At 37.3% G+C, this 26,584-nt stretch overlaps 1 protein-coding gene across 1 annotated transcript in view; it reads right to left on the bottom strand.

Annotated features, from left to right (window-relative positions):
* The window catches only part of SECISBP2L (SECIS binding protein 2 like), a 60,755-nt gene extending 37,576 nt beyond the window's left edge, over nt 1-23,179 (bottom strand). Inside the window, exons 1-7 of the mRNA XM_070797584.1 lie at nt 22,968-23,179; nt 15,566-15,744; nt 10,823-11,147; nt 9,054-9,189; nt 3,972-4,204; nt 3,662-3,686; nt 3,192-3,307 (exon numbers count right to left, since the gene is read on the bottom strand). Of these exons, the coding sequence (XP_070653685.1) occupies nt 3,192-3,307; nt 3,662-3,686; nt 3,972-4,204; nt 9,054-9,189; nt 10,823-11,147; nt 15,566-15,744; nt 22,968-22,991 (1,038 nt within the window). The 5' untranslated portion in view covers nt 22,992-23,179. The remainder of the gene's footprint in view (nt 1-3,191; nt 3,308-3,661; nt 3,687-3,971; nt 4,205-9,053; nt 9,190-10,822; nt 11,148-15,565; nt 15,745-22,967) is intronic.
* Between the last annotated feature and the right edge of the window lie 3,405 nt (nt 23,180-26,584).

The following is a 26,584-nucleotide window of genomic DNA, read 5'->3' as shown; positions in this document are numbered from 1 at the left end:
CTTATCCAGGAATATATTCTACTGCTCTACACACAGATTTCAAAATAGCACTGTAGCATATCTACAATAGCAATAGTTTATAAACAATTAAAGTGTCCATCAACAGGACTCCGAAAATAACAAGGATGCATCAACATGTGGTGGTGGTGGTGGTTTAGTCGCTAAGTCGTGTCTGACTCTGTGACCCCATGGACTGTAGCCAGCCAGGCTCCTCTGTCCATGAGATTTTCCAGACAAGAATACTGGAGTGGGTTGCCATTTCCTTCTCCAGGGGATCTTCCCAACCCAGGAATCGAACCCAGGTCTCCTGCATTGCAGGCAGATTCTTTCCCAACTGAGCTACAAAGGAAGCCCCAACAACATTAGGAGTTGCATTTAAAAAAAAAAAAAAAAAGTGCAGAAACCCTCTGAGTAAATAATACAGCAATATCTCTTTTTTTTTTTTTTCTTTTTTTTTGAGACTGTGCTTTCTTTTTTTTTTTTTTTTTAAATGAAGGGAAATCACAACTCTTTATTCCATATATTTCTGTATATTTTCAATTTCCACAACAAACATGTATTTATGGATTACTCACATAAATTAAATTTTAAAGGCCCAAAAGGGCTTAGTTAAACCATACTTTCTATCCAGTCTGCATATTAATTAAAGCTTCTATTGTTTCAAGGTGCTCTAAAAGTCTGTTCAATCATTTCTGATTATTCTAAACTCTCTTCCTTACTTGTGGTATGAGTTAGTCCCAGTTCAGCACATTAGGCAGAAGTACAATTAAAAGTTGATTCACACTACAGGTATCTCACTGTTCAAGAATTCTATTCAAGCTTTTAGAACTCCAGCTACACACTATCCAAAACTCAGGGGAAAAAAAAAAACAATCAAACAGATTTAGATAATATCCTCCATATTCAAAACCTAGAAATGAATATAACTGGTACCAAGGGATACTTTGTATTAGTCAGCAGTTTTCTTTCATCTGGTTTCAGTATGAGAGTAATGCTGGCCTCAGAATAACTTGGGAAGTATTAATATTTCTCTACTTTTGTCTTTTAAAAAAGATTGTAGAAAATTGGTATAATACAGCAATATCTCTAACAAAATATCTATCTACTTTGTTAAAAGATGTGAACAGAGCACAGAACAGAATGAATAAAACTTGAGATACATACTTATATTTTTACTTATAAGGACATGGAGAAACTCTGGGCAAATACACAGGTACAGGTACGGGGAGAAAACATGTGGAGACAGGATGCAAATGAGACTGTTGTATAACCTTTTTCACACATTTTTTTCAACCTATTCACAAAATAAAACCATTTTTATTTTATTCAAAAAATAAAACTTAAATTTTTAGACTCTATCATTTACAATTAAGGCTACAGCAGAGTATAGGGAAAAACCTGCTGTTTCAAATGTTAAAGACGCTGGTAAAAGTAGTAAAAAATCATTTCACTGTTCAGTAGTTAAAACCACATGGTACAGGTGTACAAATCTAATAATAAATGGGGAAAAAGCTCAAAAACAGAACCTAAAACATAAGAGATTAGCAGGTGACTAAAAGAGTAAATCAGAAAAAAATTAATATATTACAACATTAAGATAACTGGTTAACTACTGTGAAAACTGACATCAGGTTGTACCACACTTCAAAAGAAAACCTTGGATAAAAGTTTTGAAAACATTACACTGTAAAAAAGTAGCAGAAAATACAAATGAATATTTCAGTTCAGTTCAGTTCAGTCGCTCAGTCGTGTCCGACTCTGCGACCCCATGAATCGCAGCATGCCAGGCCTCCCTGTCCATCACCAACTCCCGGAGTTCATTCAGACTCACGTCCATACATTTCTAAAAGGCTTTTTAAGCCTTAAAACAATCAGAAATTGCAAAGGGAAAATATTTTGACTTAAAAGAAAAAAGATTCTGCCTATCAAAAAAGCAAACAACTGCACACTTAAGAAAAGTACAACAAAGCCTCAGAAGTAGAAAAGAAAACACACTGTTCAACATCTGGCTCCAGTTCTTTTGGAATGAAGAGATACAAAATAAACAAATGTTTACGCAGTTCCGTAATTTTGTTTTGTCTTCTCAGTAGCTTAGAGGCAGAGGTAAAATATTTTTCTGTGTCAGTATCATTTCCTCTCTAGTGGACTACTGATACCAAAAGCACCAATGCAGAGACTGCAAGCTTGGCAGGTCTAGCAGTTACAACTTCCAGATAAAATTTTAGTACTTGACCAAACATTCCACAGATTTTGTTTATCTAATCTATATAAACAATTCTTGTTTCAGCTCTTTTTGATCAAATAAAGCTAGACTGCTTCACAAGCCTGCCACAAACAACAATGACTCGTTTCTGCAATAACTGTAGGGAAGAGGGCACTATTCTCCTTGTTTTCCTGACAGCGTAATTAATGCTAGGGAACTTCATTTCAGGGAGGCAAAGGCACAGGCAAGAATTCGGTTTATTCGATCCATTATTAACTTACTTCTATTTCAGTTCATCTAGATCTACTCATATGGTAACTTTAATTCCCATTAACAAGATTTAAGAAATCCAGGAATGCTATCTAAAAATTTAAAAAGGAAAAATACTGACCAACCAACGCCTCCCTGATTTCAGACACAACCAATGCAGGAAGATAGTTATTGGAAGCCTGTGGCTGTATATAACTTGCTCTGCTGTACTTTAGCTAAATCTTGCTCCCTAAACCCAGGAAGCTACCCAGTCTGGCCACATTATAGCACGAGGCTGCCATCACTGTGGTACTACAACAAGCACCAAGCATGGTTTGTGGTGTTTACAGTCAAGTAAAGACATGGACAAGGCTGCAGTCCTGAAGGTCTAAAAAAAATCAATATTTAAGGCATTAATATGCTTTATGTTTTTTTATATAGATAGGAAAAAGTCACAGAAGATGAAGCAGGACTGTATTCTTTTTAACTTATAAAATATCCAAATACATTTCTTAAATAGAGAAAAGTAGAAAATGGTACAATATATATCCCATCTATTCAACATGTTACTATTCTGTTTCATTATTTAAATAATAGTTTTATTCCCTAAACCACTTCAAAGTTACAGATTACCATGTTAAACACAACATGCATGCCAAAAATTAAGGACACTGCTCTTCAAAGCCACAATTTATAATAATTCTTCTCACACCTATTTCTCCAACCTAATCCAAATTACCTGTGAATTATTTCTTTGTTCAGTCTGCCTTCCACCTCTAGAAAATGTCTGATTTTTTTCCATCCAAGGTTTTTTCTGAGTTGCCTGGCAAGTTACATTAGACCAATTTACACCACCTATAATAAATGAGATTTTAAAATATAATTTAATTATAAAGATACCAAAACCTAAAGTGCCCCCTAACATCATGTGTTGAAACTCAGTCATTCTAAATGTAACACTGGAAAATTTCCATAAACTTTAAGTGGCATTCCAGTTCTTGGTAATGTTAAGTGTCAACTTGCAGAATACCTCCAGCTGACATTTTCCCAACTTCATCAACAAAACCATACTTTCAAATTAACTTGCATTTCTTTGGAAGACTTCTAATTTTTTTTTTTGCAGCATCAGCAAACTTCATGCTTAAAAGCAAAACTGTGACATGGACGGAGAAGAAAATAGAGCAAAAACACTATGCAGAAAGTAAGTACCTGCACATATAGATGAGTCCACATGCTAAAAATAGAAACAAACAAAAAAAAACAATTATTTTCTGCTTAAGAGTAAACACCATATACCTTGTAAAACATTTCACAATTCCATCTACTGTGAAGCACGCTTATTATAATCTTAGAAAAATACTTCTCCATAAGTATTTTTATATTAATAGTAACACATACAAAACATATTTTTAACCATCATATTATAGAACTATTAATGAAAATAGATACTTCAGCTTTAGGCGAAGACACAAAGAACTGACACAGATGACAGGTGAGAAGATAAAGAAGCGTCACATACGCTGACGGAGCCAGCATCGGGGTTTCTCGACCCCCCGGCAGCAGGCTGCTGGCTGGTGCTGTGTTTGGGGCTGCAGTAGCCACTGTCGCTGTCAATGTCAGCCTCACTAGCTCCCTGCTCACTAGAGGACTCGGCAGTCGGGTGGGAGGCTCTTCTCCTCCTGCCTTTGGCCTTCCAGAGCATTGCGGCAGAGCTCTCGGAGAGAGATTTGTTTGCGATGTCTGATGGGAAATCTGTAAGGCAAGGAAAGTGTGACAACTCCTCTTGAGGAACAAGCTGACCAATTCTTTTAAATTATCATTAAAATTGTAAGGAAAGAACAATGTCTAACTTTGTAAACAAAGAAAACAGGTGTGAAACTTTTTGAAAAGATGGGCAGAAGATGCTCCTGACAAGTTGCTTTATAACATGTATTTATTATGAAGCGAGTATCTGCATAACTATTTGTGTATTTAATATTATATAATTAAAACAAACCACTATCATCCGTTTAAACATCACCAATCCTTTGAAGTCCACTGCATGCTTCCTCCACCACTTTATTCTCTTCCTCCCTCAGGGGCTATTCGGAATTGAGTTTATCACTCCTTCACTTTTTAAAATAGATTTACTGTGGACTTCTGTATTTCCAAAACATACACTATGTACTTTTGCAATTCTACCTTTATAAAAATGGAATCACATGTCCACATTCTTCTGTGACTTGCTTCCCCCTGACGCTGCTCTCTCCCTCAAATGTTGATTGGTTTTGAGATTCTGGTGCCTGTGGCTGTAATTCATTAAGGTCACTGAAATCTAGAATGCCTGTGTATGAATATACCAGAGTGCCTCTGTCCTCTGTATCACTGATGGGACACTTGGGTTGTTCTAGGGTTTTGCTCTCAACAACAGTACTTCTGTAAACATTCTTATATAGATGTAAGAGTATGTATGTGTGCACATGAAGGTTTCTCTAAGGTAAATATCGGTCGGCTTAGGGGTTACATGTAATGTTCAACTTTACTTGGTAATGCCGAATCATTTTTCAAAGGTGGTTCAAACAGTTTGCACTCTAAGAGCAGGATATAAATAACCCCGCTGGTGCACATATTCACCAAATACTAGACACTGTCCTCTAGGCTGTAATTTCTCCCAATTGCTGGGTATAAAAAGATGGCTCATTGCAGATTTTAATTTGCATTTTCCTGCTTAATAATGAGGTTGAGAATAGCCATGTATGTTTTCCCCTCTGTGAAATACTTGTTAGTTTTACTTTTGGATTGATTTCTGTCTATTTTTCTACTAAGTTGCCTATTTCTCATTTTTGTATTTCACAAATTGTAATTACAAGGCATTTTAAAAAACAAGACCTCTTACCAACTCCTCCCAACCCAGCACACCACTAAAATTCCTTTTACTACATAATTTTCCCCACAACCCTTTTTTTCACAATCACAATTTTTCTATATATAACTTTTATACAGAATCAATATAATTTTCAGTTGTGCTGTTTAATTATATATATGTTCTTTGTTAATTATAATATATGAAGGTTCCATATTAGTTCACTGAGTGGATGTCCTGGGCACCTCTTTGGACTTGTTGCCTGTTACTGGACATTGAGAAGTTTTCAGTGGTTTTCTGTGTGCTGCTGCAGTATACACACCTTTAATCAAACAGTTCCTTTTCTTTCTGGGAGGAGATTCCATTTGGATACACTGTCCTCAGTAGGCCAACTGGGTCAAAACAAAGATTCCTATAGTTCTGCCAAAGTGTTTCAGCCCCCTGGCAGCACTGCATTCCAGGGGCCCTGAGTGCAAGGTGAGATCATTTTCTTACTGATTCTTACGAATTCTTCCTATGTCCTCATACTAATCCTTTGTCAGTTACATACATGGTAAAATCCTTTCCAAGATTTATGACTTGTTCCTTCATTCACTCTTTTTTTTTTCCTTTTGGCTGTGCTAAGTCTTTGCTGCTGCACGTGTGTGCTTTCTCTAGAGGTGGCTACTGGGAGCTGCTCTGCAGTTGCAGTGCTCAAACTTCACTGCAGCAGCTTGTCTTGTTGCGGAGCACAGGCTCTAGGGCGTGCAGGCTTCAGTAGCTGTGGCTCGTGGCCTCAGTGGTTGCATTTCTAGGCTCTAGAGCACAGGCTCAAAAGTTGTGGCACAGGCTTAGTTGCTCTGTGCCATGCAGGATGTTCCTGGACAAGGGACTGAACTTGAGTTTCCTACATTGGCAGGCAGATTCTTTACCAGTGAACCACCAGGGAAGCCCCTTCATTCACTCTTGATAAGTAGAAATTCATAATTTTATAAAGTTTTCTCCATGCAATCATAAAGATATCTGCCTATATTTTCTTCTACATGAGGTTTTCTCATTTAAGTCCTTAATCCATCTGGAACAGATTTGCATGATATAAAAATTAATCAATCAATTAATAACAATTAAAAACATAAGATTTGCATGATGTATATGTTAAGGGTCTGTAATGCTGTCTCTGTCATTTTCCTTGTATATGTTTTCACATATACGGGTCTGTTTCTGGGACTCTGTTCTGTTTAATCTTTGTATACTGTATTTTATATATTTTTATATAAGCCTATAAAAAATAAATGGCTTAGTAGGTCTTGCTATCTAGAAAAAAAATTCTTTTAATACTTTTTAAAAATGCTTTTAATTAAAAAAATTTTTTTTAATTTTTATTTTTTTAGCCATATCATGTGGCATGTGAGATCTTAATTCCCTAACCAGGGACTGAACTCATGCTCCCCAAAGCAGAAGCAGAGTTCTAGCCACTGACCCACCAGGAAATTCCCAAGAGGAAATGTTCTTTTCCAGGGAAGTAGTGGCTCTTTTCAGATCAGTGCTCTTTTATTTTAGAAATTAGTTTGTCAAGTTCTCCAAAAATCCCCATTGGAATTTTGATCAGAAATGCACTGAATATGTAGATTAACAAAGGGAAAAATGCCACTTGCAACATCAAATCATCCTGAATGAGCGATTTAGGTTTTTTTAAAATGTCCTATAATAAAGTTAGTTTTCAGTATAAATGTCTTATACTTTGTCAGGTTTATCCCAGAAACTGTATTTTTGTTGCTATTGTAAATGATATATTTTCTTAAATTCTGATTGTTGGTGGTAGTGATAGTGAAGTCGCTCAGTCGTGTCTGACTCTTTGCAACCCCATGGACAGTAGCCAACCAAGCTCCTCCGTCCATGGGATTTTCCAGACAAGAATACTGGAGTGGGTTGCCATTTCCTTCTCCAGGGGATCTTCCCAACCCAGGAATCGAACCCAGGTCTCCCGCATTGTAGGCAGACGCTTTACCGTCTGAGCCACCAGGGAAGGCTGATTGTTGGTAACACACTTATAATTAACTTCTGTGTATTATTTTATACCTAGCCATCTTACTAAATTCTTTTAAATAATACAAGCTTGTGTTCAAGAGTAAAAATGTATTACAAATTCCTTAAACCATAATTTGCATTCTACCTATAACTGACATCAATTCATCCTGATAAATTAAGAACAACCTGAAGAATAAGAATACTGATAGAAGGTATAATCTTCTACTCAAATTATATCTTCATCTTTCCACTTTCTAATTCTTGAGATTCAGAAGGTTGTCTTTGTAGTCACTTAATGAGCAAACCAAAGACGTTAGAACAAATTTTTAAAGTAGTTCTTAGGGTTCAAAGCATGTAGAAATGGGTCACTGTGTCTAGGAACAACCAAAACATACAGAAGTTTGTCATATATTACCTTATGGCTCTTTATCATAAACCATTCCAAGCATTCGTCAGTCTGTTAATCTTATCACTTTATGCCCTACAAACCATACAATGATTGTACTATCAGCAAGCTGTTTTTTGACTGATTCCCAGATACTTTCTTACTCCTAATGAACCTAAGGAATTGTCAAAGGATAAATGAACGGATGCCCAACAAAAAAGATACAGTACAAATGAAAGAAAGTGTGTAATTCATCTAATTCATTTCAAGCCAGACAGCACTTTTGTAAAAACTGTAAAGGGTAAAAAGCAAACATGTCTTTGAACAGATCTAGTCCTGAATCATTAATAAGGATTTTTAAATGACAATGAGTGAGAGAAGACAGCTATCTACTCTATAGCTATTAAGCTAATTATCCGGGCTACAAAATGAAATTTCACATATAACTGGAAAACAGTGAGAATTTTAAAACTACTTATTAACTGTTACCTCTTGTCAGGATAAAGCTTTTTACTTTAATGTTTACATAGTCCTCCAAAAACTTTTAACAAAATGATATACAACTAGCCCAAAATTTTTACTTGTTTGAGGATACATGTTACCACTAATAGGTCTGGTTCAGATCTTATGCTAAAATATGGTACACGAAACTTGATAAGTTCTTCTATAAAGATATTTATAGAATGTTTTAAAAGGGATTTTAATCTAGTTATTAAAAAACATATGAAAAATAAAATATGTACAATTCTAACTTCTACCAAAATGAGTCCCTCAAATTTCTATAATGTCTTCAAAATTCCATCTCTGATTTCTGAACTGCTTCACTACTGAAAGGGGATAAGGAAACCTCAAATCCTGCTCAAAACTATATAAGCCAGCACCCAAGTTGAAAGAACTTTAAGAACATGGGACTGTTTCATCTTTCCTAAAGAATTTCACAAAGTGGCGGGATAAACAGAAGACTGAAAGTCCAAAATCCTAAAAAGTGGTAGAGTCTACAATTACAAAGTCAATGCATGACAACAGATACAGAGAACAAACTTGAGGTTGCCGAAGTGTGTTGGGGGCGGGGGCAGTGCTGGGGGAGGGGTGAATTGGGAGTTTGGGATTAGCAGATGCAAACTGTTATATATAGAATGGACAAACAACAAAGCCCTACTGTAGAGGACAGAAAACTGTGTTCAATATCCTATGATAAACCATAATGGAAAAGAAAATGAAAAAGAATGTACTGTATATGTATGTATAAATGAAATCACTGCTATACAGCAGACATTAACACAATACTGTAAATCAACTATATTTCAATAAAATAAAAAATATTTTTAAATCTATGATGTATATACATAAGAAAAATCTTGCCTTACCAGTTTGCTGTGAAGCATCTACCAGTAGCACAATTTTTGATCGATTATCAGGACCTGCTGCACTTGTCTCTTTCTGAATAGCTACATTTTTCACCAGTGGTCTTTTGCTTTTTATGTGCTGTTGTGTAAGTTGTTGCTGATTGAAGTAAAAAAAAATTAAAATCTTATTCAATGTACTAATAAACATTATAAAATATATCAATACATCCTTTAAAAATATACTTAAATGAGGCTACAAATGAGTGACTCTCAATCCATGAGGAAACAGGGTTACTGTGTTAGGATTTCATTAAATTATCTACAGCTAATCATAGGAGGCTATATAATGTATTATATACACATTTATATACTACTTTTCAAATAACCATTAATACTATTATAATTAATGAGATATATTCATTTTAATTGTCATTTGCATTTTAAATTTTCTTAATAAAAAATAATAAGAGTATAACCACATCAAGGGGTTATAAATTTTTATTTAAAAAGGCAGTATCAGTAAAAAGGGTGGTAACTTATCCAAAAGCTCAATTTTTTCATGAGAGCAATGAAGTACAAAAGAAATTTCTGCTTTAGAATTTAAAAAGAAAATATTAAAAAGCTGATCCTTTCCTTCATTTTTTAAAAATACGAGTATCCATCATTTAATAGCAATTTATACAAAAGAACTCCAAATTTAACTCCTTAGATAACTTCTTAAAGTGCTGGAAATGTACTCTGAGAAATCATGTTACTTAAATACTTGAAAGTTATATACTATTGTCTATTTCCAATACTTATTTCTTTTCATTCCCAGATATCCCAAAAGGATTTCCCTTGACCCAGAAAGTTTCCACGGACAAAAACTAATAAGCTTTTCAAAGCAACTTCTACAGCTTGTTTGTATTTTAACCTGAAAAAAGTATGCCAGAAGACATCACAGACTTTTCACCGAAGAGGCTGGGCTAATGGAATCTAGGAAAGCATGAACTCCTTGACAATAACAGACGTAAAAGGCATTTAATCACTCTGCTTTCCATTAGCTCAAAAGAAGCTAATCTGAAAGAAGCTTCTTCTAAAAGAAGCTAAGAAGAAATCTGGTTTTTCTTATTTGCTTTGACACTATGGCTTCAATAGAAAAATAATATTTTACTTAATAAACAGACACCTAGAATTAACCTTAAAACTCTTCTGTGATTTCAAGGCCTTTGTGTCTTTTTTTTTAACTTAGTCAAAAGGCTGGTGTTGACAAAGTCATTTCGCACATTTATCTTTAATTTTCTTTAGCCCTAGGAGACCCTGTGTTCATATAATAAAGCACTCTCTAAAAAACAAAGTGCTGTTCCTACTAAAAATTGACAGAATAGAAAACAATGAAGTTGAAGAGACTTAATTCAATATTCTTTTCCATAATATCTCTTGCTTATTTCTGAAGATTGATGTACATTAGATGTACATTAGCCACTTAACACTGCTAGGAAAGGAGCCAAACTAATCCCTTACTAAAACTGTGTCACTATGCAATTTTTATCACTAAATTAAAATAATTTGTAAATATTTGTACATTATGCTTATATAAACTCTCTAACTTGAAAATGACTGTTAATCCTATCACCATTTAAAGAATGAGGAACAAAAGTAATGGAAAAGTTATTTTTAAAATGCTACATCCTTAACTGTTTTTTAAAAAGTAAAACTCAGTAGTAAAGGCTAATCGATACAAGTAGCAAATTACTTACACTAACAACAGAAATATCCAACACAAAAGCCAATCAAATGTGGTCACTTACTTTTGGTACCACTGGTCCTCTATTACTATTTCTGTTTCGATGGCCAGACAATGGGAAGACCTGTCCAAGGTGATTTGGACGCTCAGTGCATTCTGTGGTTATAGTATTGACAGTATTTGCAGCCTGAAAAGTGTTGGAGTAAGGTGCAGGGAAAGGATGATAGAAACCCATGACTTGTGCACATGGTGCTGGCATCAGCTGATAATATGTATACTCTGTAGAAACAGGTGGCTGAGCAGATATAATGGGGTAAGCAAGGTACGGTCCAGCAGGGTTTGGATTCGGCTGTTGCCATCGTATATCATTGTTATATAATGGAAACTGTCTGTAAAACCAAATCAAAAAAGAACAAATCTATTGACATGCATGTCTGAAAATAATACAAAGCAAATTTTCAACTTATTTTAATAAAAGAAAATAACAGTATAAAATGTGCTAGGTTGCTTCCATTGTATCTGACTCTTTGTGACCCTATGGACCATAGCCTGTCAGGCTTCTCTGTCCATGGGATTCTCTAGGCAAAAATACTGGAGTGGGTTGCCGTGCCCTCCTCCAGGGGATCTTCCCAACTCAGGGATCGAACCTGCAACTCTGAAGTCTCCTGCATTAGCAGGCAGGTTCTTTACCACTAGTGCCAACTGTAGCCTCATAATAATTCTGAAAAAGAGATCATTTTTTATCAATTTCCTTGCTATAATTAGTTTTTACGTATGTGTAATAACAATTTTAATTGACAGTATAAAGGAATTCGGGCTTCCCTGATGGCTCAGCGGTAAAGAATCCGCCTGCAGTGTAGGAGATCCAAGAGCTGTGGGTTTGATCTCTGGGTCAGGAAGATCCCCTGGAGTAGGAAATGGCAACCCACTCCAGTAGTCTTGCGTGAAAGTCTCATGGACACAGGAGCCTGGTGGGCTACAGTCTAAAGGGTCACAAAGAGTTAGACACGACTGAGTGTGTACACACACACACACACACACAAAGAAATTTAACCTGACAGTTTACTGCATTTCAAAATTTAAAATGTACAGAGTATTCTTATTTGTAGCTCTCTCCCTCAGCCTCACAATATTTCTGCCTAAAAGTTAAACACCTATCTGCTGAATCTGCCAGTAATGGCAGTCCAAAGTTCCCATTCAATGGCAGTAACTAACTGTAACAGCCCTCTGCAAAAAGCAGGGTAACGTGATCATTGTATAAGGTGGTCTTTACAGTAGGTGACTTGATTATTCCACCTCCATTCTTTAGTTCAGGCCAAGGGCCTCCTACTCCTCTCCAATATTCCCCTAACCACTTGGCCAAGTCCAGCTCTTTCCCTGGCTCCCCTTCTTGACAATGGAAGCAGGCGCCAGAGGTCCAAGAGAAAGAAAAGAAAAAGGCAAGCTTGTTCAGTGCCATCTTATCTCCAGCATTAGAGTTCTTCTAGTGTGATGCCTTCCTATAAAGCACCAGTCCTTCCCATCTCATCAGTCCTCCTTGCAGACAGTTGCCGCTGATGACTAAGAGGTCATACAGAGCTGGATGAGAGAGCTTTTCCTTACTATTCCTTGACAAAGCACAAGGGAAAAATGTTCCCTGCCGTAATTCTAAAAATATTTTCAAATAATCTGATGGCTGGCCTACTCATGAATTCTCAAAGATTATTTGGTAAGATAAGAAAAGTTAAAATTATACTGTACACTTAGCCACTCTGTCAAACACTGCAATAGTATTTTTAGTTTATAAATTACTTCAAGCATAGTCCAATATAGGTCAAAGATTCTTAATGTAATATTCAGTTCAGTTCAGTCACTCAGCCGTGTCCGACTCTTTGCGATCCCATGAATCGCAGCATGCCAGGCCTCCCTGTCCATCACCAACTCCCAGAGTTCACTCAGACTCATGTCCATCGAGTCAGTGATGCCATCCAGCACCTCATCCTCTGTCGTCCCCTTCTCCTCTTGCCCCCAGTCCTTCCCAGCATCAGAGTCTTTTCCAATGAGTCAACTCTTCGCATGAGGTGGCCAAAGTACTGGAGTTTCAGCTTCAGCATCATTCCTTCCAAAGAAATCCCAGGGCTGAGCTCCTTCAGAATGGACTGGTTGGATCTCCTTGCAGTCCAAGGGACTCTCAAGAGTCTTCTCCAACATCACAGTTCAAAAGCATCAATTCTTCTGCGTTCAACTTTCTTCATAGTCCAACTCTCACATCCATACATGACCACAGGAAAAACCATAGCCTTGACTAGACAAACCTTTGTTGGCAAAGTAATGTCTCTGCTTTTGAATATGCTATCTAGGTTGGTCATAACTTTTCTTCCAAGGAGTAAGCATCTTTTAATTTCATGGCTGTGATCACCATCTGCAGTGATTCTGGAGCCCAAAAAAATACAGTCTGACACTGTTTCCGCTGTTTCCCCATCTATTTCCCATGAAGTGATGGGACTGGATGCCATGATCTTCATTTTCTGAATGCTGAGCTTTAAGCCAACTTTTTCACTCTCCCCTTTCACTTTCATCAAGAGGCTTTTGAGTTCCTCTTCACTTTCTGCCATAAGGGTGGTGTCATCTGCACATCTGAGATTATTGATATTTCTCTTGGCAATCTTGATTCCAGCTTGTGATTCTTCCAGCCCAGCGTTTCTCATGATGTACTCTGCATACAAGTTAAATAAGCAGGTTGACAATATACAGTCTTGACGTACTCCTTTTCCTATTTGGAACCAGTCTGTTGTTCCAGGTCCTGTTCTAACTGTTGCTTCCTGACCTGCATATAGGTTTCTCAAGAGGCAGGTCAGGTGCTCTGGTATTCCCATCTCTTTCAGAATTTTCCACAGTTTATTGTGATCCACACAGTCAAAGGCTATGGCATAGTCAATAAAGCAGAAATAGATGTTTTTCTGGAACTCTCTTGCTTTTTCCATGATCCAGCAAATGTTGGCAATTTGATCTCTGGTTCCTCTACCTTTTCTAAAACCAGCTTGAACATCAGGAAGTTCATGGTTCACATACTGCTGAAGACTGGCTTGGAGAATTTTGAGCATTACTTTACTAGCGTGTGAGATGAGTGCAATTGTGCGGTAGTTTGAGCGTTCTTTGGCATTGCCTTTCTTTGGGATTAGAATGAAAACTGACCTTTTCCAGTCCTGTGGCCACTGCTGAGTTTTCCAAATTTGCTGGCATATTGAGTGAAGCACTTTCACAGCATCATCTTTCAGGATTTGGAATAGCTCAACTGGAATTCCATCACCTCCACTAGCTTTGTTCATAGTGATGCTTTCTAAGGCCCACTTGACTTCACATTCCAGGATGTCTGGCTCTAGGTCAGTGATCACACCATCGTGATTATCTGGGTTGTGAAGATCTTTTTTGTATAGTTCTGTGTATTCTTGCCACCTCTTCTTAATACCTTCTGCTTCTGTCAGGTCCATACCATTTCTGTCCTTTATCGAGCCCATCTTTGCATGAAATGTTCCCTTGGTATCTCTAATTTTCTTGAAGAGATCTCTATGGAAGAGATCACCCATTCTGTTGTTTTCCTCTATTTCTTTGCATCGATCGCTGAAGAAGGCTTTCTTATCTCTTCTTGCTATTCTTTGGAACTCTGCATTCAAATGCTTAGATCCTTCCTTTTCTCCTTTGCTTTTAGCTTCTCTTCTCTTCACAGCTATTTGTAAGGCCTCCCCAGACAGCCATTTTGTTTTTTTGCATTTCTTTTCCATGGGATGGTCTTGATCCCTGTCTCCTGTACGGTGTCACGAACCTCCGTCCATAGTTCATCAGGCACTCTTATCTATCAGATATAGTCCTTAAATCTATTTCCCTTAACTCAATTGAACAGAATCCTTTAGCTTCTACTGTGCCTAATCCCCCAAACTATTAAAGAGTTCTAGAGTATTAACTTGAATATTTAATACCTGAGAGAGTAATTTACTGACCATATATCTCATCTATCCAGAATTTCTCAAAGAATGTGCCTGAACACACTAGTGTGACACAATGGTTAAACATGTGTAGAAATATTGACTTGCCTTAGCCCTCAGGGGTGGCTGGGCAAAGGCTAGAGTCCAGCTACCTCATCCATTTATCCTACAGTGCTAGAAGTACAATTTTAATGTGTGATATAATATGAAACATGCTGAAAGTACTTTCATACAGCAATAAAATGAACTACACCAATGAAGTGCTAATCATTCAGACAGTCTAAGCAGGGTTAGAAAGGCTATCAGGACTATCACAAGACACACCCTAACCACTAGGTCACACAGTAAGCATTTTGCTAAATCACTCTGTGACCATAGCACAGAAACTAAATTTAAACTACAGAGTCTAAAGATACAATAAGCTAACTGGCCACAGAAGCTTCAAAGTTAAGGGCCATCCCTTGATATAGTCTTCTTAGAACAGACTGTCTTGGCAATTAGGATTATATGCCTATCCTCAAAAAAAGGTTTTCTGTTCACCTCTTTCTGAATAATTCCTTCCTCCCGTTGAGTCAGTTTATTTCAAAAAAATTTCAATAACTTATTATAGGAGATACAAAGAATTCCATTTTCTCTTAGAAAGAATGAGAAAATAATAATAATCCATGCCAACAATTTTTAAATTTCTACATCATTTGGTTTCATTTACTCCTCTTAGAAAGTAGAGAAATAGTTAATACTTAAAAGTTACAAAAGGAAAAAGTTAAGACGTGTGCTTTGCAAACTTCTACATTTCCCTACCCCTTTCTTCCCCCACCAAAAGAAAATAATAATAAACAAATTACCTATTGGACTGGTTTTCTTGCACGAATGGATAACAGGTAATCAGGTAGCTGGGAATTGGAGTTGGTTCTACACCAGAAACATTTCCATTATCATTTGGGAGTGCCATAGGGATCATAAATGTATCAGGATTCTTCTTCTGGGGAATAAATGGTTCTACCTCAGCTGACAGCTTGACATTCTTCAAAGAGAAAGTGAAACACATTACTAACAAACAAGCAAAAACTTAAATAATACAAATTCACAACAATAAAACAATAAAAGAGACAGTCTTCTCAGTATTCACAAAACATTCAAAAGAAGAGCAAGGTCACATTTTAAAATTTTAATCTGATTATGTTATTTAGACAAAGCCATCAACTGGATAAAAACTTTATCAAAGGTTACTACATTTCAATGAAGTCATTTCTTACATAACCAAAGCTGTTAAAACAATCAAGAGTACAAGGAAGTCATACCTTGGAATCCAAAAATAAAGCTGGTAGTAAAAAAACAAAACAAAACAAAAAACAAACTCGCTCTTCAGACAAAACATTGTGTTTTAAGTTAATTTTGTTAGTGGAAAAAAATCACTGAACAGAGTTCTGAAGGATAACTACTCTATATTTGTTTGAATAGCCTAAAAAAGTTTATTTCTGTCCATTGCAGGAAATTAGATTAGTATGGTTAAATTAAAAGGAAGGATAATGTCTACAATAAATGAAAAAAACAACTTAGCACAAGGGAGAAAAACTTTGGCTTCACAGTTAAATTGAGAAAAAAGTGAGCACTTCAGCTTTCCAGCAAACAAACCGAGGAAATAAGGTAATCCAGAATTTGTGCTCCATGTTAGTTTATTTTTATCTTCTCTTATAAATCTATAGAGGTTTAAACATAGTAAAGTACCATACTAAGGATGCACAAATTGGGGACAAAACTATAAAGAAAAGTAAAGAAGAGCCATGAACGTCAGGATAGGAATTACTCTCAGGAAAGAGGAAGCTGTGATTGGGAAGAGGCACCTGGCAGAGCTTCTGAGGCACCCAACAAAATCCTGTATCCTAACATGGGTGACACAAGGTCTTCATCCAATAACTCATTTAGCTGTACACTGGTTTTGTGCATTTTTCTTTCTGTGTTTGCTATATTTAACTAAAATTTTTAAGATTTTAGTATAAAATAATCTATAGGCACATTCTGTAAAAGGAGAATGTTAAAAAACTACAAACATCTCAAGGTGACTTGGGGGGAAAAACCCACAAACATAACAATATTAAAAGATAAACACTTTGCAAAACCAGTGAGTGGAATGCAACCCAATATTTCAACAACTCAAATCAACTACGTGAAAGCAATAGATCTAACCAGAACTTTTTCCCCACTGGGATGGCATTTATTAGAAGCTCCCATCAAGGCATATTTCTCTGAATAAATTTCATGCATGTGTCTCACAAAAGTAGTAGAAAATCCAAAAAAATCTAAAGAAAAGACTTGACATGCTAAATATATGTGCTGAATATACAGCCTTTTTTCAAACTGTTCAAAAACAGTTCATTGTGAACATTTGAAAACACATGTCTAGGGAAGAAATCTGAACTATACAGCAGTATCAATTCAATATCCTTCCTCCCCACCTGATGTAACTTTGATGTCTACTTTTATACTACTGACCAAATCTGAAATAGATAACATAATTATACTCATAAATAATGTGTGAGTTGGTTTCTTGAATTCCAACATAGGAGGCAAAAACAAATGTTAATAGTATATAGGTCGGTGATTTTCACTATGATAGTTATTAGGACTCAAAACTTAAGGTCTAAAATATCAACCTTTGAACGTATGAGAATCCTGAACAGCTTTATAAATCTGGGCTAGAAGACATTTGAATTTTTTCTTCTAATTCAAGGTATATGGTTATATTAAATTCTCAGTCCCATATGAAAAAAAACTAAGAATACTAATATAAAGAAATAAGGCAATTTAAAAATAACTTTTCCTGATACCCCCAAATAATACCAATTCATAAATTACTTTGTAACAACAAATTCATATCCTTGCTCTTTCCCAACAGTGTAGTGTTTAGGATTCCACTTCCACTGCAGGGGGCACGGGTTCAATCCCTGGTGAGGAAACAAATACCCCACAAACCACCAGACTAGCCAAAAACAAAAAAAAAGTTTTTTGTTTTGTTTTGCAACAAGTTTTTAATACCTAGTCTCATCTGTTCTTTATATGTTTTGTGAATTTAAGTAACCACTACTCAAAAAGTGTCATGCATAATTTATAACTAATATCTGTACATATACACCGTATATGTCCCCAAAAATTTAAGTCTGTATTGGCTTCTATTCTAAGTGCAATTCTAGATATTGGCATTCAACAATAAAACTCACAAACACTGAAATGATCCTTTGTTTTTACCAAAAAAGAGAAGCTGCTGTAGTCAACAGCTGCACAAACAGAAGATGTCACTAGTAGGAACAGACTGGCAAACTTTCTCCCACAGTTACAACTCCCTATGGTTTTAAAAGTTGTTTGTCGTGACTTTGGGGCCTTCAGCATCATACATCAAAATGCAGCCTCAGCTGTCCTCAGGCCTGAAAAGTAATGTTCATATGGCAAAATATTTTTTAAAATTTCACATAATAAAAGTCATACAGATAATATGTTAAGCAAGCAACAGATTTTGGCAGTTATTTCATTAATATAGAAATTAAAGGAAAAAATGTCTTACATAGTAGACAACAAAATGTTATGAAAAAATTAACTAGTTACTTCATACAATGATACTCCTCAGTTTGTATTTCTGTTTAGTCTATTTATGCCATGACCATTAAGAAATTTTTGTCTCCTTAAAGAAAATAAAATAATGGAAGAAGTCTAAACAGAACAAAATCTACTCCTGTACTGCTATTTGCTAAAAAAAAAGGAAAAAAAAAAAAAAAAAAAGACACTGTACTGTAAAATTACCTTTATCTTTCAGAAATTACTTCAGAATTTTCCAAGTTAATGAAAAATCATAATCCCAGAAACCTGTTTTGAACAAGAAACTGTAGAAACCTTATTTAAAAGTTTATTAAACAAATGCATTCAGATCACTGAGAGCCTGTATAATTTAACAAATACACACTGAGCTCATGCACTGAAGAGAGCACCACACTAGTATGAAGCACACATCAACAGAAAATGCAGACTAAATTCCTCTGAGATGGAACTTTCAGAAGAGTACAAACAATTTCCCCAGAAAGCAATAGAAAAATGACACCCACTTAAAATCAAAACTGAAGTAGAACATAATAAAGCATGCTCCCACAGTGAAATGTCAGTACGTACTACACACCCACAGAACAAATAAGACTATGGAAACCCTCCACGTTCTTGCTATATTAAGGTAAATAGGATGTATCAAACACTAAGATGTTTTATATATCATGACCAAAGATAAAATAAATGTCTTCTGAAGGAAAATGTGCTTAAGAAATACCTGCTGGCTTTATTGTTTTCTGGAACGTCTTTTACTGAAAGTAAGCCACTTGACTAAATAAATCAGTAGTTATACATATCAAGTTTTGCAAGACTTTAGAAAATACTGAAGAGAAAAATCAAAGCATTTAACTTAGACTCTGCCTACTTGCTTTCCTATTCATACATTTTCCCTCTTTTCTTAAAATGGACCACATTTAATCTTGTTAAACTCTGATGGTACTTTTTTAAAACCTAACTTTCTAAATTTAATACTAGTGTTTGGAATTTTCTTTCTTTCTTTGAGGAGTTCTCCCCCCACCCCCACTTCTTTCCTTGGATGCTTAATTTTTAACTTCCTTTTAAAATGCTGAACAGCGAAAACATTTATGACTATGCCTTTGCCTCAGAGTATAGCTTCAGCCACATCCCATACATTTTAATATGCAGTATTTTATTATGTTTTAAAATTTTTTTAATTGCACTTTTAAAGTCCCCTTTGACTTAAAAGCTTAGGGGAAAAAAATGCCTTTTTAAATTTCCAAATGATATTTTCACTAAATGAGCATTATTTACTTTCTTTTTGATTACAAAAGCATTTTTAAAATGTTAAGGCAATAGCTTACTTAGATCTATAAAAGCTAACTCTAAGTATTACTGAATAAAAAACTTTAGAGTAACTTATTTAGAATACATTTAGTTTGCAGTGCTGACTCTATTTGACATTTATAATTATTTAAAGAAAAAATTATAACCCAGATAATATTATACCTTAATTGGTAAACAGTTCTTTGCATGAAACCATATACACTTATCACACATCTGGTTTTCTAAGAATTAAAGGCATTAGTGATCAATAATTTTGCAAATTACTTTAAAAGAACTCATCTAACATTAATGTACTAAAAACTAAGCCCGAGTTTAAATTATTTGATAATACAAAAGAGACTGTCAACCTCAAGTGTTCTGTCACTTCTAAAGCCACTGTTTATTTTTTTTTTTAAATCTCAAAACACTGTCCTAAATGTCCTAAAAATAGAAATACAAAAACTTTATAAACAAACTCCATTATTTAGTCTTCACATCCCTTTATATCAGTTTTTTTTTTTCCCCTTTAAGGACAGGGGAAAAAAAAACACCTAAGATCCGGCACAGCTAAATAAACAGATTTTTTTTTTTAATGCACTATACTAAGCAGCATCCTTTCTCAGAACTACCTCTGGCAATTAAAATAAGCTACTCATTTTGATTTAAAACAGTCTTGCTAAAAGAGGTTACTCCTGAGATTCTCTTATGGTTATAACATTTTTTCAAATAGTCATTACTACAGTTAAGATTACTAGCTAGCATGTATTCCCAGTAACTTGCTTTTTATTATCTTGATCAACACACACAGAATTTATCCTTTTATACAAAGATTTTATACATATATATATATATAAAAACAAGACATAATTCCAAGAACTACAACATGAATGTCTTCAGGCAAAACACGCTTAGATATTTTTTAAGTTACACTTGTGCAATACTCCAAGGATTTAAGACAAAATGCAGAAAGTCTGTATTAGTACTAGTCTTTAAAAATCAAACTTCTATGAATAGTCAACCACTATAATATTATAAGTTTTAACGCTGTAGACATTCCCAGAAATTCTGAATATAAACCAACACTGGTTTAAAATAAATGTTTTGAGAGAAAAACGGAAATTCAGCACATGTGGCATCTGTTTTTAATGACTTTTACTTATTAAATTCATTTAGTAAAAATATAAAAGTACATTCCAAATAACTTGGAAAAGCCATTACATTACTCAGTGGTATAGTGAAAGCAATCAAGAACTCCACACAGTGGACAGATCTCAGTTCCAGCCCCTCATCTATCATTAAGTTAATAGTTCTGTGCCTTTTTTCAATGATGAATATGAGAATATAATGAAAATAATGGAGTTTTGCCATCAGAAAAGTGCTAATTTAAAATGAAGGAGACTCCTTCCAGGTCATCCATGGACCCCTGAATTAACTGCTTACAGCATGAACTAGGCAAAGCAGCATCACTTTTGGGGATCTCAGCTTTCTGTGAGTGTATGTGTGGGGGAAAGAGCAATTGATTCAAATTATTCTCTCATAATCCCCTAGGATTAGGCTAAGGGAAGAGGTAGGAGGTACTGGAGAGAAAAAAAAAAAAATTCTTCAACAGAAAACCTACGTTTATGTTTCTTTCTGAAGCTTAAATTTCTACAAAATTTTAATAGGTTGTGAACTCTGGAAAGAAACGGGATGAAAGACAAAGAGGCTCTCTAAAGAATTTGCTCATAGCACTTGCTGTCAAGATAATTACATACAAATAACTATGCTAAAAGTTACCATCTAAATAGTTAATTACATTTCCTCTGGGATGAAAGGAACCATAAGTATATATATATATATATACATGGAACCATAAGTATATACATGACAGCATTACTAGTTACAGTTCTGTCATCCCAGTGAAGAAACAAAATGTTTAACCCTTTCATTAGTGACACACGTACTGGAAAATCATTCAAGAAAATTTCTTATTCACTTCTCAGGCTTTGAAATTTCGGGTGTTTTTTGATAGGTATCTTGGAAAATTATTTTTCATTAAACTGGATATAGGGGACATATAAAATACCTTGGGTCACAGGAAAGCCTGAATTAATTTGTCAAGGGGTCCCCATCAGTTTTGCTTTGGTAAATGCACAAACTGTTTCGTAAAACTCGCTTGTGTTTTCAGTCATATTCACACAAGCTTTTTTTAAATAAAGATTTTTATACAAAGGAAAAAAAAAAAAAGAAAAAAACAAAACAAATATCCACAACCAGGAAGCTGCTGTCTGCTGAAAGAGACCTATTTCAAAATCTGAACTCCCTCTGACTAGCTACATATATACACATAAATATACCAGCTACATATATACAAATACAAGAATTTGGGAAATCTTGTCTCGTTATTCAGGTGTTAATTATCCATTTGTAAAGTCATCGGGCTAACCCCTAATCTTTTTCCTTTATCTATTTGCCGAGTTCATTACTGGGCAAGGCCTTCAACTGAAGAGGGGGAATGGACAGTGAGTAAACTTCGATTTCATCAAATTAAATCCCTTCATACAGATCTCAGAATGGAAAATACTGAAACTTTTTGGAGGGAAGAAAACTATTATTTTAGATTTTTTCCCTTTTTTTTAAACACTGTCACCATCCCAGCCTCCCAGCACCTACTAGCTTGGATAATCAATAATTTGATGCAACTGAAACATTAATGGGACTTCGTGAATACGAAAACGGGCTCGGAAATCAACTCGTCCTTCGGGTCCTACACCTTTAAAATATAAAATCGATGTTTCAAAAACACTATTATTTGGGGGGGGGGGGGCAAAATAACTGGCTAGAAGGGCAAAGGGAAACCGCAGTATTTCATATCTAAAAAGGAACACCTCCATAAAACCACTGCAAAAACAATGCTTCGCTCAAGGGAACGTAGGTCTTAAAAAGCCCATAACCCCTCCATCATCTGTAGTTATCACATTCCCTGACAGTTTTTCTAAGCGAGAAGCCTTTCCACCTTAAAAACACATTCCAGAACTGAAGGGAAGGGGGAGGGGGGTTAGTATTTGGTGAAGTTATAAACCCTCTCTCGGGAAAGAACGGACAACTTGGGAATCTTCTGGCCCCTTTCACCAAACAAGTCAGGGCGGCCAAAAGCAAATCCCCAGCCCGGGGGAAATCAGAGCTGGAAAAGCCTCCAAGCTCGAGACAGCATCTGAAACAATGCAGAAGAGGGGCGCCGCCAGGATCCCGGGGAAAGGAGGTCTGCGCCAGCAGGAACCCGAGGGCTCCGGCCGTCCGGGCCCACGCTCGGAGACCAGGGCCCGCTCGGGAGGAAGCCGCGGCCGCGACCCCCAGCTCCCGGCCCGACCGGCCTGGCTCAAGCCCGCGTACCTGGTCTGCGGGGGCTCGGTCCATGGCGCCTGCAGCCGCAACGGGCCCGCGTTAGTCGGTGTGAAGAGTGCCTCGGGCCGCTTTCTCCATGGCCCCCCGCTCGGGTCGAGACCGGGCTCCGGACCTCCGCCCCTATCTAGCTGGCCGCGACGCAGAGTCCGGCTACGCCACTGGCCGAGGAGGCGGCCCCAGCTCCGGGAGGAGGGGGCAGCGGCAGCCTCGGGGAGGGATCATCTGGGACGGAAGCCGAGGAGGGCCCAAATGAGCTAGAGGCGTAGTCGGAAATGGCGGAGCGCGGAAGGGAAAGAAGGGGGCGGAGGTCCACAGGGGCAGTGGGCGGAGTGATCGCAGGCGGCCTGAGCTGGCGGAAATCCAACGCGAGCTGGCCGTTCTGGAGGCTGAGGCCAGCTGGACATTCCGAGTAGCATGTTCCCTGAGCCGCTCTGCGCTTTGCGTGGGACCTAACTGCCCCTCTGGACTGCTAAACTAAGGAGTGTGGAGCCACTCGGACACGCGCGTTTTGAGGACTTGAGCGACTTCGGAGACCACTTGAGTCTGTCAGTCTCAGTCCTGTGGGACTCTGCAATCCTATCATGAACTGTAGCCCGCCAGGCTCCTCTGTCTATGGAATTTTTTAGGCAAGAATACTGGAACTGTTTGTCATTTCCTACTTCAGGAGATCTTCCATCCCAAACTAGGGTTGGAACCGGTGTCTCTTGCATTGGCAAGTGGATTATTTGCCCAGAGACCACTTTCTCATCCCAAACTACCTCTGGTATATCGGAAGAGGTTTTAGCTGCCTGTACATAATGTTATTCTTTCTTTTGTCATCTGGCTAAAGGAAGCCTTAACTGTAAAGGAGAATACCACAGTATGGCGACTACTGAGAAATGAGACAGGAAGCTCCACAAATAGTGGTTAGGTAATTCATTGTCAAGGACCAAGTTCAACCCTAGGCTCACCTTCAGGCTTCTCTGCCCTATCTCAGAACCCCTAATTTTTCCCACCACTCAACAGGTAACATACTCTGGTATGTTGCCTTTCCACCGTGCTTATTGATTGTTCCTCTTACCTTCGATTCCTTAGTTCCTCGAGGAAAGAGACTGCCATGAGATTGGACACTTGGTAATCATTGTGGATTGCCTCTGGATATCTCCTCAAACACATCCTCCAACACATACCCTAAGAGTTCTTGTTTGCTGGTCAGTTCCAGGGTAAGGAAGAAAAAATAAAAGCTTGTTGTTCAGTTGCTAAGGCATGCCCAACTCTTTGCCACCCTATGGACTGCAGCATGCCAGGCTTCACTGTCCTTCATTATCTCTCAGAGTCTGCTCAAACTCATGTCCACTGAGTCGGGGGGTGCCATCCAGTCATCTCATCCTCTGTCACCCCCTTCTCCTGCCCTCAAGGTTTCCCAGCATCAGGGTATTTTCCAATGAGTCAATTCTTGGTATCAGGCTGGCCAAAGTATTGGAGCTTCAGCTTCAGCATCAATCTTTCCAGTGAATATTCAGGGTTGATTTCTTTAAACATTGACTGGTTTGATCTCCTTACTGTCCAAGATGCTCTGAAGAGTCTTCTCTAGCACCACAGTTCAACAGCATCAAAGCATCAAAGCTAAATTATACTTAAGTGAAAGAAGAGAGTAGAGGTGGCTCCTGTTTTGAAGGACTGGTGTGGAGATACACAGCTGGAGAAGAATTTTGAGAAGCTTGCTTTGTTATGCTTCAGTAAAAACTTGCTTTGCCTTTTCAGTTAGTCTGGCTCAATAGTCTAGTTTTATTTGAATAGGACTTCAAGAAGTTGTGGAGCCCCCAACTGTACTTAAGTTGGTACTATATTTTGACCTGGTGAAAGGAGTTATGTAAAGTTAATAAGACTTAGATCAAGGCTGGCAGCAGAAATTATTTCTGAGGAGAAACATATTTGTGTGTAAAGATCTCTCATTTATTTAGTTTTAGTAGCTCTACTTCCTCAAATTTTGTGTGTGTGTGTGTGTGTGTGTGTGTGTACATGTATGTGTGTGTGTGTGTTTATGTGCTTAGGCTCATATATATATTATGGTTACATACATGAATGATTCGTGTAATGTTAAGTCTCTAGTGTCTATCAGTGAATGCTGAATGAATTTAGGTTTGCTCAGAAAAACTAAACTATTTATAATATATAGTTATGTAAACTAACAGATGATCATCTTGCTTCACACTTGAAAGGTAAAAAGAACTCTGAATTTTTAGAATTTCCCCCATGGTGTCTTTAGCCATAAGATACCCCTGCTGCTGCTAAGTCGCTTCAGTCATGTCTGACTCTGTGCAACCCAATAGACAGCAGCCCATCAGGCTCCACCATCCCTGGGATTCTCCAGGCAAGAACACTGGAGCAGGTTGCCATTTCCTTCTCCAATACAGGAAAGTGAAAGTGAAGTCGCTCAGTCGTGTCCGACTCTTCGCAACCCCATGGACTGCAGCCTACCAGGCTCCTCCGTCCATGGATTTTCCAAGCAAGAATACTGGAGTGGGGTGCCATTGCCTTCTCCGGTCAAAATGGCAATAAATAACAAATGTTTGCAAGGATGTGGAGCAAAGGGAACCCTTGTACACTCTTGGTCAGAATGAAAGTTGGTGCAGCCACTAAGGAAGACAATATGGAGGTTCCTCAAAATATGCAGATGAGAACTATCATATGATCTAGCACTTCTACTTCCGGGTATTTCCCTGAAGAAACCAAAAACATTAGCTCAAAAAGAGGTATTCACCTCCATGTTTATTACAGAGTTATTTATAGTAACTAAAATATGGAAGCAACTTAAGTATCCATCGATAATTAAAGAGATAAAGAAGATCAGCGAATAAAGAAGATGTGTGTGGCGGTGTGGGTGTGTGCCACATACATTGGAATATTCAGTTCAGTTCAGTCGCTCAGTCGTGTCCGACTCTTTGCGACCCCATGAATCGCAGCACGCCAGGCCTCCCTGTCTATCACCAACTCCAGGAGTTCACTGAGACTCATGTCCATCGAGTCAGTGATGCCATCCAGCCATCTCATCCTCTGTCGTCCCCTTCTCCTCCTGCCCCCAATCCCTCCCAGCATCTGAGTCTTTTCCAGTGAGTCAACTCTTTGCATGAGGTGCCCAAAGTACTGGAGTTTCAGCTTTAGCATCATTCCTTCCAAAGAAATTCCAGGGCTGATCTCCTTCAGAATGGACTGGTTGGATCTCACTGCAGTCCAAGGGACTCTCAAGAGTCTTCTCCAACACCACAGTTCAAAAGCTTCAATTCTTCAGTGCTCAACCTTCTTCACAGTCCAACTCTCACATCCATACATGACCACAGGAAAAACCATAGCCTTGACTAGACGAACCTTTGTTGGCAAAGTAATGTCTCTGCTTTTGAATATGCTATCTAGGTTGGTCATAACTTTCCCTCCAAGGAGTAAGCGTCTTTTAATTTCATGCCTGCAGTCACCATCTGCAGTGATTCTTTTAATTTCATGGCTGCAGTCACCATCTGCAGTGATTTTGGAGCCCAGAAAAATAAAGTCTGACACTGTTTCCACTGTTTCCCCATCTATTTCCCATGAAGAGATGGAACCGGATGCCATGATCTTTGTTTTCTGAA

The sequence above is a fragment of the Bos indicus genome, chromosome 10, assembly GCF_029378745.1.
Source record: "Bos indicus isolate NIAB-ARS_2022 breed Sahiwal x Tharparkar chromosome 10, NIAB-ARS_B.indTharparkar_mat_pri_1.0, whole genome shotgun sequence".
NCBI lineage: Eukaryota > Metazoa > Chordata > Mammalia > Artiodactyla > Bovidae > Bos > Bos indicus.
The sequence above is the reverse complement of the archived record's forward strand: the minus strand, read 5'-3'. Positions and strand labels throughout refer to the sequence as shown.